At 46.7% G+C, this 15,054-nt stretch overlaps 1 protein-coding gene across 1 annotated transcript in view; it reads left to right on the top strand.

The window, feature by feature from the left end:
* Positions 1-693: 693 nt before the first annotated feature.
* The window catches only part of fhad1 (forkhead-associated (FHA) phosphopeptide binding domain 1), a 131,719-nt gene continuing 117,358 nt past the window's right edge, over positions 694-15,054 (top strand). Inside the window, exons 1-5 of the mRNA XM_059638058.1 lie at positions 694-819; positions 4,087-4,190; positions 5,500-5,706; positions 12,096-12,369; positions 14,761-14,849. Coding sequence (XP_059494041.1) covers positions 4,095-4,190; positions 5,500-5,706; positions 12,096-12,369; positions 14,761-14,849 — 666 coding nt within the window. The 5' untranslated portion in view covers positions 694-819; positions 4,087-4,094. The remainder of the gene's footprint in view (positions 820-4,086; positions 4,191-5,499; positions 5,707-12,095; positions 12,370-14,760; positions 14,850-15,054) is intronic.

Raw genomic sequence — 15,054 nt, 5'->3', positions numbered from 1 at the left:
CACTGGGATAGTTATGCTGGGATACTTTACATATTTGCGCTGGGGAATTTACACTGGGATAGTTATGCTGGGATATTTTACATATTTGCGCTGGGGAATTTACACTGGGATATTTATGCTGGGATATTTACACTGGGATATTTTACATATTTGCGCTGGGGAATTTACACTGGGATATTTACACAGGGATACGTTACATATTGCGCTGGGGAATTTAGACTGGGATACTTTAAATATTTGCGCTGAGGAATTTATACTGGGATATTTACGCTGAGATATTTACACTGGGATATTTTAGACCAGCTCTATCAATGAAGTTTGTTCTGGGCAGGAGCTTAGGAAGGCGAGATGACACAGAGCCTGCCGAATTCTGCTTGCTCCTTACTCCCCTTCCGCCCCAGTTTTCTCTGCTCTCTGTTTAGTTCGCTCTCCGTCTCCCTTCCTTCTCTTCTAGGTGCTCATTAGTTTTCTACTCAATTCTCTTCATCTTTCTCCCATCCTTTACCGCACCAGCTCCTGCTGCTCGTTCCCTCCTATTGCTCTCCCTCGACCCCCTGCACTTTCTGCAAAACCTCTCTTCCACCTCCCTCTGTCTCTCCCGCCCTCTCTGTCTCGTTCTGTCCCTCCCTTTCCGCTGCCTTGGGGTGGAGCTCCCGTTCCCATGGAGCTGGCTACGCTGCCGCAACACAGACACAGAGAGAGAGAGAGAGGGACCGAACCTGGGGCGGGGGCGGGGGGGGGAGAACCGACTCCTGGGAACCGAGAACTCGGCAAAACGGAGCGAGCGCCCGGTGGGAAGATCCTGCAACCTCAGAGAGTGTGTGTAAACCCCGTGTGAATGGGGTGTCGGTGTGTAAACTGGGTCTCAATGTGTGTGGGTGTTTAAACTGAGCGTGAATGTGGGGTGTGTGTTAACCAGGTGAGAATGGAGCGTGAGTGTGTAAAGCAGGTGTGTGTGTGTAAACCAGGTGTGAAATGGGGCGTGTGTGTAAATCAGGTGGGGCTGAGGTGTGAGTGAGTTTGTGTGTATAGACTGGGTTTGAGGGATATTTGAGTGTGAGAGAGAGGGTTGTGTGTGTAAGAGAAGTGTTGGAGTGTGTCGACTGGGTGTGAATGAAGTGTGAACGTGAGAAGGCTCCCATGTGTGAATGGAATATGTGGCTGTGTGTCTGACATTAATTCTCGTTGGCCGTGGAACGGCTTCCTGAGGGCTGGAGGCCACTAATATGTTGCAGATGGTGATGGTCAAAGGTTGATTTTGTGACTGTGTTCAGTTGCCTACTGCAGGTTTCTGTGATGGCTCCCTTGCTGTTTGTAGCGTATGTTAATACTCTACACATGATCGTTGGAGAGTATAATCACTGAGTTCACAATGGCATAAAAATTAGTGATGTGGTAAAAAGTGAGGAGGAAAACTTTAGGAAACAAAGCATTATGGACAGGCTTGTCTGATGGTCAGAGCAATATCAAATTGAGTTTAATCCTGAAAATTATGAATTGATGCATTTTGGGAGGACTAACAAAACTAGGGAGCGCACATTGAATAGTTGGACCGTAGGAAGTACAAAGGATCAGAGGGACCTTGGTCTGTATGTCCAAAGATCCTTCAGAGCAGTACGACAAGGAGGCAAGATGGTTACAAAGGCATATGAGGTAATTGTCTTTATTAGTCAAGATGTGGAGGTGCCAGTGTAGGACTGCTGTGGACAAGGTCAGAAATCACACAACACCACGTTATAATCCAACAAGTTTATTTGAAAAGACAAGCTTTCGGAGCCTCAGTCCTTCTTCAGGTGTTAGTGAGAGAGGAAGGACCAGACACAGAATTTATGAGTAAAGGATCAAAGCATCACACCATTGATGAGGATGTATTAAACAAACCTAAGATGCTGTTAAGCCTTTAATCAGTTAGAAGGTTTTAATTGATTAATATGTATATAAATCCCTGAATTTCCTTCAAGTCACTGCCCTGAGACAACCAAATGTTTTATCAGTGTAAAAAGGTGCCTTGTTTTGAATTGGTTTGGAGAGAGACTGGTTTTATTTGTAAAGTAGGAATTTATAAAACACCACATTGACTGACTGTGTACAAATTGTGTGCTTTATGAACAAATTAAAATGTATCTGCAAATATAAACGTAGAGCACTTGTGAGTGAGTTGGTAGAGAGAATCATAATACAATATCATGCAAACCGCGTTTTGATTCTACTGAGACCCTTTGAAGTGAATCACTCAATTCTTACAAGACATATAGGGATAAATATTTACATGTAACTCTGGTAGTGCAAAAACTTCAATAACCAATTGAAAGAATGACCATAGACAACATAGTGGTCAGCCAGTCTCTGGTAGCACTGTATTGTAGGATGCCCATTTGGTGTGGGAGGCTCAAGCCCAGGCCCTTGCTTTTCCTCGGACTTTGACAGCTGACTGGCTGTTCAGCAGCACCTGGTATGGTCCTTCCCTTTTTGTGCCTGAGGGTTCCTTGTGGGTCTGTTTCATATGAACCCACTTGCCTGTCACAATGTCATGACTTCTGACCAGCGGGGCCTTCCAGGCAGTCAATACCTGTGGGGGAGACAGGGCTTACAGCATGTGTTAGTGCTCGGCAGCAAGATAAGAGGGGGTCACTCATAAAATGACAGTTGGTCCACTATAGGTTTAATGGTCCCAGCCAATGCTCTGGTTTACTGACCCTGGGCCGGTCATCACTGGGCTGTGAAGGGGAGATGGCAATCAGCCAGGAACCCTGTCCTGATTTTCCGTGAACTCGTGAGTGCAGAACCCATCTGTAATTCCTTGCATAGTTGGATATGGTAAGCCCCACCCACCCCAGCCCCACATCCTCACACTAGAAAGGAGACATGCATAAAGATATCTGTTGTTGTATTAATTATCATCCAGACCTAAGGTGAACAAATTCAGTATTGGTTTATGTGGGTTTAGTAGTTTTGATAAAGTCTCACTTATTGCATGGATTTGGTAGTTTTGATAAAGTCTTACTTATTGCTATCTCTAAATGTTCTCAGACATCAACTATTTTATTTGATAAAGGAACTTTCTAACATTTGGTGAATTTTTTTGTGAGAGCCATACCTCTTTGCTTCACTTCTCCCACCATCTGTTTATTTATAAGACAACGAAAGCAAAGTAAAACTCACATGAATGAATGAAACAAACCGAAAGAATTGATATTTTTTCATAAAATATAAGAAGAATCTATTTTGTGAATTAGTCCAGTTTTGGAGTGAACTGACAATTGTGTAGACCCCTGGTTGTAAAGCATTATTCGGAGATCTCTATTTCTGAAGAACAGTTGCGGGGGGATTTTCTAAAAGGGTCCTATCTGATGTTTATCCATCAGACTGGACCCTATGAGAAAATTATCCATCATTTGGGGCAGCACGGTGGCTCAGTGGTTAGCACTGCAGCCTCACAATGCCAGGGACCTGGGTTCGATTCCACCTTCGGGTGACCAACTGTGTGGAGTTTGCACATTCTCCCCGTGTCTGCGTGGGTTTGCTCTGGTTTCCTCCATAGCCCAAAGATGTGTAGCTAGGTGGGTTGGCCATGCTAAATTGACTGTAGTGTTCAGGTGTAGAATAGGTGGGTTATTGGGGGATGGGCCTGGGTGGGATGCTCTGAGGGTCAGTGTGGACTTGTTAGGCTGAAGGGCCTGTTTCCACACTGTAGGGATTCTATATGTAAAAAGTCATTTCATCACTTTGTGGGATGGCACTGAGCCGTCTTTGTTGGCTTGTTAAATGCCTTGCGCTTGAACTATTTAATTTTAAAAAGACATAGTTTGTGTGACCTGTAACTTTACGATACCATTTCTGTTGTTGCAAACACTAACTATAATGTTGTGTTCTATAGCAAAATTCTAAAACATTGGGAGCCTTTTTATTTTGCAGTCTGGAATGGAGACCAGCAATAATGTTTTGAAAAGAACTGTAAGTGCTGGAGAAATTCGGGAGGTCTGTTGGCAGAAACAAGGCTATGCCAGGCTTTCTCCAGACACCCTGCTTTGGAAGAGGAGCCTTTTCTCGAACCATTAACATTTCTCATTTATTCCCATGTGTTAGGCAGCGGCATGAAGGGTTACCTAAAAACTTCCAACGGGATTTACACTCTTAAAGCTAAGACAACAACCATTGGGCGACTCAAGGAATCTGCCCTGTGCTTACAGGTAAGGAATCTTGGATACAAGCACATTGTGTGGCCACGCCAGGGAGTGAATAGTTTTGGGGGCCACAGAGGAGGTGTAGTGATGGAGACAGTGAGGTGACATGTCTTCAGAATTCCTCCAGAAATTGGTCAGACATGGGGCAATCTTTCATTCTCTCACATTTCCTGTTCCTGTGATTTAATCTTAAACAGAACAGGGCCAATAAAAATTGGAGGCTTTTTGTTTTGAGAAGTGCAAATCATAGAATCCTGACAGTGCAGAAGCAGGCTGTTTGGACCATTGATTCCACAAACAACCCTCTGTAGAGCATCCCATCCAGATTTGTTCCCCTCCCTGATCCCTGTAACCCTGCATTTTCCATGGCCAATCCACCTAACTTGCACATCCTTGGACGCAATGGGAAATTTAGCATGTCCAGTCCTCTGCCTAACCTGCACATCTTTGGACAGTGGGAGGAAACTGGAGTGCCCGGAGGAAGCCCACACAGACGCAGGGAGAATGTGCGAACTCTACACAGACAGTCACCGGAGGGTGGAATCGAACCCAGGTCCTTGGCGCTGTGAGGCAGCAGTGCTAACCACTGAGCCCCTGGATTGTTCCCAGTAAACAACTTGGGAGCACATCATTCATCTGCTGCACGATACATGACTGGACAGTAACGGACTGATCCATTTAGGGGGTGGTGATGGCCTAGGGGTAATGTTGCTTGACTGTTAATGCAGAGACTAGGATAATGATCTGGAGGCCTGAGTTCAAATATTGCCACGGCAGAGGGTGGAATTTGAATCCATTTGTTTTTAAATCTGGAATTAAAAGTCTAAGGATGACCGCGAATCCATTGTCAATTATCTGGGGAAAAAAACCCATCGGCTACTAATGTCCTTTAGTATCTAATGCCATCCTTACCTGGTCTGGCCTATATGTGACTCCAGGCCCACAGCAATGTGGTTGACTCTTAACTGCCCTCTGAGAAATTAGGAATGGGGCAAAAAATGCTGCCTGGCCAGTGACACCCCTCATCTGCAGCTTCCTTCCATCTTTACAATGGACCGAGATAATGGGTACATGGGTGATATCTGCATGTTGTCATCACCTACTGCTTCCTGTTGCAGTTACTATCAGGGAACTCTACCTGGAGATGTCCCAAGCTGGTACATTACTGAAATTGAGGTTAACCTTGATCTTATTGAATGATGGGGCAGGCTCAAAGGGCTACAGAAATCTGTCCGACTTTGATTTCTTGTCTAAATGACCATTAAAGTTGCTGAATAAACTCACTTACGGTTATCATTGAATCTTTCTCTCTCAGAGCGGAGGGATTGACGATCGCCATGCTCTGATCGAGTTGAGCGACTCTGAGAACTGCTTTGTTCTCCAGGACCTCAACTCCTCGAACGGAACATTTGTCAATGACTGCCGTATCCAGAATGCAGCAGTGCGCCTGGCGCCGGGAGATGTGCTGCGTTTTGGGACTGGGGGTGACGCCTACGAGTTGCTGGTGGAGACTGTTCCTTCGGTGAGTGGGGTATCCAGACAGAAGGGGCCAAAGGCACTAGCACATGGTTGGGTGCCAGCCATGCTTCACCTGGTAGTGCACCAGCCTTTGAGTAAGGAGGGTGAAGGTACATCCATAATCTCTGCAAGAATCCCATTTCTTTGTCCAGGCTATTTCTCCCACTGAGGGAGTGCAGCATTGTCTGAAAGAGATGTCAAACTGATGTTCCACCTGCTTTCTTAGGTCAGTGCAAGAGATTCTGATGCACAATTTCAGACAGCAGCAGAAGAGAGTTTTCTTGCTGTTCTAGCAAATGTTCGGAACAGATCATTTTGTTATCCTGTTATTTGTGGGATCTTTGTTGTGTGCAGAATATCCATTGAGTTTGCTACATTACAACAGTGACCTCGCTGCAAACAAAGGTACTCTGTTGGAGGTCAAGTGCTTTGGGATGTCTTGAGATGCTACATCAATGCAGGTTTTTGAGCATTGTGTAATTACAAATGTTTCTGGTAGCTTTCCGAGTCAAGCTCATATTTACAGAAAAGTATTTGCAGAATTGTAGCATCCCTACTGTGCAGATGGATCCCCATCAAGTCTGCAATGACCCTCCAAAAAACACTGCACCCACCCAGATGCCACCCTGCATTTCCCATAGCTAACCCACCCAGCCTGCACATCCCTGGACACTACGGGCAAATTAGCATGGCCAATCCACCCTGACCTGCACATCTTTGGAAAGCAGAGCACCCACAGGAAACCCACACAGCCAGGGAGAACATGCAAGGATAGTCAATGTTGGAATCAAAGCCAGGGCCCTGGTGCCATGAGGTAGCAGTGCTAACCACTGTGCCACCCTGCTTCCTACCTGGAAGAAAACTAAAGGTCTGCGACAAGCATCTAAAGTAACACCGCCTTTGGCCTTACAACAAGAAATCTTTTAGAGTCACAGTCATAGACAGCTCGGAAACAGACCCTTCGGTCCACGACGTCCATGCTGACCAGATATCCTAAAATAATCTAGTCCCATTTACCAGCACTTGGCCCATATCCCTCTAAATCCTCCCTAATCATATACACATCCAGAATCCTCTTAAATGTTGTACCAGCCTCCACCACTTCCTCTGGCAGGTCATTCCATGCACACACCACCCTCTGTGTGAAAAAGTTGTCCCTTAGATCCCTTTTAAATCATTTCCTTCTCACCCTAAACCTATGCCCTCGAGGTTTGGATTCCCCTACCCTGGAAAAAAATACCTTGTCTATTTACCCTATCCATGCCCCTCATGATTTTATAAACCTCTATAAAGGTCACCTCTCAGCCTCCGATGCTCCAGGGAAAATAGCTCCAGCCTACTCGGCCTCTCCCTGTAGCTCAAACCCTTCAACCCTGACAGTATCCTTCTAAATCTTCTCTGAACCCTTTCCAGTTTCACAAATTCCTTTCTATGTCAGGGAGACCAGAATTGCACACGGTATTCCAAAACCAATGTCCTGTACAGCTGCAACGTGCTCCCAACTCCTATACTCAGTGCACTGACTAAATGTACCAGACACCACCTTCACTCTCCTGTCTACCTGCGACTCCACTTTCAAGGAACTATGAACCCTGCACCCCAAAGTCTCTTTGTTTGGCAATACTTCCCAGCTCCCTACCATTAGGTGTATAAGTCCTGCCCTGGTTTGCCATACCAGAATGTAACACTTTACATTTATCTAATTTAAGCTCCATCTGCCGCTGAGAGCAAGTTTCAGTTATAATGCCATAACACCATCACCAGCTTGTGTAATGTCCTTCAGGGAAGGAAATCTGCCATTTTCACCCGGTTTGGCCTACACGTGACTCCAGACCTTCAGCAAAGTAGTTGACTCTTAACTCTGCTGAGACATAACTAGCAAGCCGCTCAATTTAAGGGCAATTAGGAACAGATAACAGACATAGGTCCTACCAATGATATCAACAACCCATGGAAGAATTAATTTTAAAAAGGCACAGTTTTTGTGACCTGTCACTTTGTGATACCATTTCAGTTGATGCAGACACTAACTATAATGCAGGCCCGACCAGCCCCCCTCCGCCGACACCCTCATCCACCTAGCTGAACTCGTCCTCACCCTCAACAACTTCTCTTTCAGTTCCTCCCACTTCCTACAGACTAAGGGGGTGGCCATGGGCACCCGCATGGGCCCCAGCTATGCCTGCCTCTTTGTAGGTTACGTGGAACAGTCCCTCTTCCGCACCTACACAGGCCCCAAACCCCACCTCTTCCTCCGGTACATTGATGACTGTATCGGCGCCGCCTCTTGCTCCCCAGAGGAGCTCGAACAGTTCATCCACTTCACCAACACCTTCCACCCCAACCTTCAGTTCACCTGGGCCATCTCCAGCACATCCCTCACCTTCCTGGACCTCTCAGTCTCCATCTCAGGCAACCAGCTTGTAACTGATGTCCATTTCAAGCCCACCGACTCCCACAGCTACCTAGAATACACCTCCTCCCACCCACCCTCCCGCAAAAATTCCATCCCCTATTCCCAATTCCTCCGCCTCCGCCGCATCTGCTCCCAGGATGAGGCATTCCACTCCCGCACATCCTAGATGTCCAAGTTCTTCAAGGACTGCAACCTTTCCCGCGCGGTGGTCGAGAATGCCCTTGACTGTGTCTCCCGCATTTCCCACAACACATCCCTCACACCCCGCCCCCGCCACAACCGCCCCAAGAGGATCCCCCTCGTTCTCACACACCACCCCACCAACCTCCGGATACAACGCATCATCCTCCGACACTTCCGCCATCTACAATCCGACCCCACCACCCAAGACATTTTTCCATCCCCACCCTTGTTTGCCTTCCAGAGAGACCACTCTCTCCATGACTCCCTTGTTCGCTCCACACTGACCTCCAACCCCACCACACCCGGCACCTTCCCCTGCAACCGCAGGAAGTGCTACACTTGCCCCCACACCTCCTCCCTCACCCCCATCCCAGGCCCCAAGATGACTTTCCATATTAAGCGGAGGTTCACCTGCACATCTGCCAATGTGTTATACTGTATCCATTGTACCCGATGTGGCTACCTCTACATTAGGGAAACCAAGCGGAGGCTTGGGGACCGCTTTGCAGAACACCTCCGCTCGGTTCACAATAAACAACTGCACCTCCCAGTCGCGAACCATTTCAACTCCCCCTCCCATTCTTTAGATAACATGTCCATCATGGGCCTCCTGCAGTGCCACAATGATGCCACCCGAAGGTTGCAGGAACAGCAACTCATATTCCTCTTGGGAACCCTGCAGTCCAATGGTATCAATGTGGACTTCACCAGTTTCAAAATCTCTCCTTCCCCCAACGCATCCCGAAACCAGCCCAGTTCGTCCCCTCCCCCCACTGCATCCCAAAACCAGCCCAGCCTGTCTCTGCCTCCCTAACCTGTTCTTCCTCTCACCCATTCCTTCCTCCCACCTCATGCCGCACCTCCACTTCCTACCTACTAACCTCATCCCACCCACTTGACCTGTCCGTCTTCCCTGGACTGATCTATCCCCTCCCTACCTCCCCACCTATACTCTCCTCTCCACCTATCTTCTTTTCTCTCCACCTTCGGTCCGCCTCCCCCTCTCTCCCTATTTATTCCAGAAACCTTTCCCCATCCCCCTCTCGGATGAAGGGTCTAGGCCCTAAACGTCAGTTTTTGTGCTCCTAAGATGCTGCTTGGCCTGCTGTGTTCATCCAGCTTCACACTTTATTAAGTATAATGTTGTGTTCTACAGTAAAGTTGCTCAATCATTTGGAGCTTTTTTTATTTTGAAGCCCGGAATGGAGACCAGCAATAAGGTATCGAAAAGAACTGTAAGTGCTGGAGAAATTCAGGAGGTCTGTTGGCAGAAACAAGGCTAACATTTCAAGTCGAATATGACTCTTCTTCAGAATTCCATCAAAGCAGATCACCATGTTTGGGAAATTGAGGAGAGAGGACCAAGTAGAATCTTGGATGATGATATTGATTTGAGCTGTTCACTCAGGTCAAGCAGATCTTGGCTTCGGTCCTTGGTCTGTGCCATTAATAGATCTCATCCAGGGTGGTGACAAGCCTGCTCTCATTGATCTCAGTCCCTTTGAGCTGAGGAGCTGAAATTTGCCATTAATTTCCAAGTCAGTATTGAGTCAGCAGCTTCTCTGAAACAACACTGTGATGCTCCCCTGGTTGAACAACCGGTCGACAATCATTGTCCAGGTTTCACATGTGAAGATTAGGGAATGCAATAAGGTACCTGGAAGGCTGCTGTGTTTGTGAAACTGTATCCCGTTAAGAGTGAGCAACTTCAAGGAAATGGGAGGGGCTTGTGGAATTTACCAAGGAGCAATGCCAGGCAAATAGCAAGTTGTGGTGAAACTGGTCTGCAGTCTCATTACAGACACGGAAATAATTTGACTTATCTTAGTTTATCACAGAACCATGAAATGTTACAGCCCAGATGTAAGCCTCTCGGCCTAATGTTTCTGATCTGGTTCATTGCTGAAAGCAATTTCAAACTAATCCCACTATACCTTCTTCCCCTGCAGGCCCAGAGTTTGCTCTGCTTCAAACCTTTATCCAGTAATTTTATTCAATGGAGACTAACAGTTATCTGCCACAACATTCTGGGTGGTAAAGCATCCTCCCATTCCCCTCCGCAGGACAAAAATCTTCTCATCTGTTCTCTTTCGGTTGGGGCAAATTTAAAACTGATGGTCCCTTATCACCAGCTCATAGCCACAGGAAACAGCCTTTCCCTACATGTTCTATCATGACTGTATATATCATTTCACATCCTCACTTACATTTTCCTTTAGCCTTCTCAGCACAGCTTAGACATATTGTTCACAGTATATTCAGTCTTTCATTGTAACAGTTGTCTCCCATCACTATCATTCTGTTCATCCACGCTCAATATTCCTCACTCTGGCCTAAATCATGTTCTGTACAATTTCCTTACAACTTCTTACTCTCATACTGTATGACTCTGTTTATTAAACCCAAAACGCCATAGACTTATTTGCCTGCAGTCGCATGTTGAGAGGTTTTTGTTTCAGAACCTAGGCGTATCTGCTTCTCCAAATCCTTCAAGGATCTGAAATACCCCTTTAAGATCTGGGTTGCACAGTTGTTAGTTGGATTCAGTTCCACCCTTGGGTGACTGCCTGTGCAGAGTTTGTACATTCTACCTATGTTTATGTGAGTTTCTTCTGGGTGCTCTGGTTTGCTCATCCAAAAATGCGCAGGTTAGATAGATTGTCATGTGTACCGAAATACAGTTTTGTTTATGAGCAGTACAGACAGATCATAGTAAGCAAAGGTGTACAGATCAAAATGACTTAGACAGAGGTACAGGTTAGATTGCACAGGGCATGTGCTAGGGGAGGTCAACGTTAGCAAGATCAACATTATTTAAGGCTAGACAGTCCAGTCAGCCTGATGACAGCCGGGAAGAAGCTGTTCCTGAACCTGATTGTGCTTGTGTTCAGGCTTCTATGCCTGAAGGAAGAGGTTGTAGGAGGTCAGTACCAGGCTGTGATGGGTCTTCAAAGATGTTGGCCACCTTTCTGCGGCAGCGAGCTGTGCAAACAGAGTCTATGGATGGAAGTTTGGCTTCTGTGATGGCCTGGCCTGTGCACGGCAACTTCTGCATTTCTTACGGTCCTGGGCAGAGCGTGTGCCATACCAGGCCATGATGCACCTGGATGGAATGCTTTCAATGGGGCATCTGTAGAAGTTGGTGAGGGACCTTTTGGACATGCCAAATTTCCTGAGCGGCCTGAGGAAGAAGAGGATTGGCCATGCTAAATTGTCCCATAGTGCCCAGGGATCTACAGGCTAGGTGGATTAGCCCTGGGAAATGTGGGGTTTACAGGGATGCTCTTTGGAGGGTTGATGCAGCCCAAATGGCCTCTTTCCATTCTGTGGGGATTCTATGATATCCTTCCAAAGTGGGAAAAGACCAGAGGTTACCTGAGTATTCCTTGATGATGTGGAAAGCGAACATGAGTTAGGAGGCTTGTGATATTCTCTGCCCGTTCATGAATGTCTCTATTTTGACCGAGTGACCAGGGTCGAACATTATATTCCAGGTGCTTACTGACCCTGCATTTACTCTCACCTACTCCCTGCTTACAAGTTACAGTTCATCATTCAGACTTGACCTGACAAAGGAGCAGCGCTCCAAAAGCTTGTGATTTCAAATAAACCCGTTGGACTATAATCTGGAGTTGTGTGACTTCTGACATAGCTTGCTGTTTTAGTGGCTTTGTGTTTGATATCATTTGGATGTTTTGAGGCAAGTCAGAACAGGCAGTGATCGAATGCCGGTACTGCTTACTCCTCTAATAAAATGTTTAAATATTGTTTTTCTTTCTCTGCCCTCCCGTCAGATGTTCTGCCCTCCAGTCAGTCAGCGGTCAGTGTGGCCTGGACACCTTCAGATCATCGAGGACTGTCAGCCCTACTCCTGCCCTGTCACAGCCTCCCAGCTCCCTTGGCTGCCCACTCACAGTTCCAGCAGTGGCCCGAATGGTTGGATTCAAGGCAACAGCGCAACTGTTCCTCACCCACCCCTGAGGAGGCGGTCAGCGAGCGCAGGCAGCAAGCGAGTGACCAGTGCCCCGCAAACTGACACCAGCAGGAGCCCACCCGCTCTCAGACGAGGTATGCACACTCATTGAGAAAGGGCTTTGCAACTAATGCAACCATCAGGGTGGCGCGGTGGCCCAGTGGTTAACACTGCTGCCTCACAGCGCCAGGGACCCGGGTTCAATCCCAACCTCACGTGACTGTCTGTGTGGAGTTTGCATATTCTCCCCGTGTCTGTGTAGGTTTCCTCCAAACTTCCAGGTTAGGGTGGATTGGCCATGCCATATTGCCCATAGTACCCAGAGATATGCAGGCCATGTGGGTTAGCCACAGGATTACAGGGATAGGGTCGGGGCCTGGATCTGGAAGGGATTCTCCTTGGAGGGTCAGTCTGGACTCAAGGGACCAAATGTCCTGCTTCCACACTATCGGCACGCTATGATCTCATGAACCATTAACTGGTTCAGCTGGGTACTGCTTCCCCAGCCCCTGGGGGCTGCAGAGTACACACAGAGTTTAAGACTAGCCCCATGCCTGACCTCTAGCTGTCCAAAATATCCAAAAGGAATCTTCCAAAGTGAGGTTACTGGGGGTCTAGCAAGGCAGCATAGGTTGTCGGGTGAGTTTTCTGGAGCAGAGGTTCGGTGTTTGTAACACTGAGTGCTACTCCAGAACTGGCTGTGCCTGCCTGCTTGCATAAGGGCCCCAGACACCTGCTTATGAAATAAAGGCTGGAACTCTGAAACTAAACCAGAAGCAGCTACAAACAGTCACCTGTGCAAAAAAAAGAACACAGCACTTAATGTTTCTGGTCTGTGATCTTATAACCTGGCAATCAAGTGAAAAATCAGGAATAACTGGAAACAGACATATTGGTCATTCAGGAGCTACATTTTGCATTATACATGGAAAGTTGGACCAGTATTTATCATTTGCAAGTTTCACAATTTTTTTTCTTTCATTTGTGCCGTTGACACAAATGATACCAGAAAGAGCAATGCAGAACGTAGAGAGTAGTGCGCCTTGGTTTTAAAATGCAGAGGGTTCCCCGAGTTTTGGTGTTGTGAGCCCAGTGTGATAAAGGGGACCCATTCTTCATCATCATTCCCTGGGAGTGCTTTCTCCCTCAGCACTGTCTCCTGATCCAGCTCATGGTCAGTCAGTGCACACTACAGCTGTTATATAAGGGATGCTTTTCTCCATTAGCTCAGATACAGCAAAGATAAATTCAATTCACATGTAAGGCACCATTTGATTCGTTGTGAACTTTGCCTGTGCCCAGGCCTTTTCCCTGGCTCAATAGCTAACTGCTCGTCTCCCAGCTGGCTGTTAGATGTTGCTCTGCTCGATTTGCCCACACTAGCAAATTCTCTCCCACTTAATTACCATGATTTGGCAAAATATTCCAAGCGGTTTCAATCTATGTTGTTGGAGTGAGATGAGAGAATGCAAGTAGAATATTTTGAAAGCCAGACCCATGTGTCACTAAATAAAGCAAGTATTCTGATCAGAAACAAGGACGCCCCAGCATGGAATGATATTCAGCTCATTGTGTCGTGCTACCTCCTAGACTGGACTACCTCAGTGACTGAACTGTGCTCTGTTTTATCCAGTAATATCGATATTGTAGACTGCAGTGTTCACCGCAAGCTGCAGTGAAATTAATTTTCTATCCCAAAGTACTACGGTACGACAATCATTGAGCATGTTTCATGTGAGAAATTGTAAGATTTCTGGAGACAGATGGTGCAGGAAAGTGGGATTGAGGTAACTGATCTAAATGAATACTGGAACAGCCTCAATGCAGAATGGTTGACTCCCGTTCCTATGAATGACCATCTGTTTTAGTGACATTTGTTGACAGATGTTGCCTGTGAGATCTTTATGTTCTTCAGTAACACAGCTGTGAGCCAGCACAAAGTCTTAAGCTAACATCTCACCCTCAGGACAGTGCTTCACAGTGAGCAGCACTGCCTCAACACTGCCCTGGAAAGTCACCTTTGCTTATAAATTTATAAGTTCTAGCACTGGAATCAGGTTTGTTATCAGACAAGCATTGTTACCATTGCACCACTAGATAAAAGTATTGCATTCCCCCTTTTGAGCAGAACCTTCCCCTCCTCTAACACTGGCATTCTGCACAGCCTTTGTACTTTGTACTACTTGAACACTGTTCCCATTCTAACTTCACCCTCCACTATTGACAGCTACTCGTCAGGCTTGATATCACTGAAACTGCCCCCCTTCCACTGACCTATCCCTACCTGCATTCAGAATCCTTCTCAAAAGCCTCGTCCTCAACTTCATCATAACTTCTGTATCCTCCTCCCTATCTCCCATGCTCAGTGCCCATTCTTTGCTCTTTATTGGGAAGCAATGTGAGATATCTGTGCAGGTAGGGAGCACAAAAATGGTGCTGCTATTGATGGTGGCAAAGTGAACAATATTTTGCCCTCTCATTAACAGGAGCCTGGACTAATACCCCTGGTCGATCTGTGGGAAATGGGGTCCCCTTATCCAGCTCTCAGAACCTGGAAATGCTCTTGCAAGAAAAGGTACGAGAACTCTGCAGTTTGTGTCGGAAACACCAATACAGTGCTAAGTGCCCAATCTGTCCATTCTCATCACCAAGTTGATGCTCTGTTGCCAGTAGCTCCTCCTGCTGGCAGAGATCTGTTGTAAGAATATTCTCCACATGCACTTCCTCATGCATCCATTGTACCTCATCCAACAACATCTATACTGATCCCTCTTCCTGCT

This window comes from Stegostoma tigrinum, chromosome 28, assembly GCF_030684315.1.
Source record: "Stegostoma tigrinum isolate sSteTig4 chromosome 28, sSteTig4.hap1, whole genome shotgun sequence".
In the NCBI taxonomy this organism is placed as follows: domain Eukaryota; kingdom Metazoa; phylum Chordata; class Chondrichthyes; order Orectolobiformes; family Stegostomatidae; genus Stegostoma; species Stegostoma tigrinum.
This window is presented reverse-complemented; position numbering and strand designations above follow the sequence as displayed.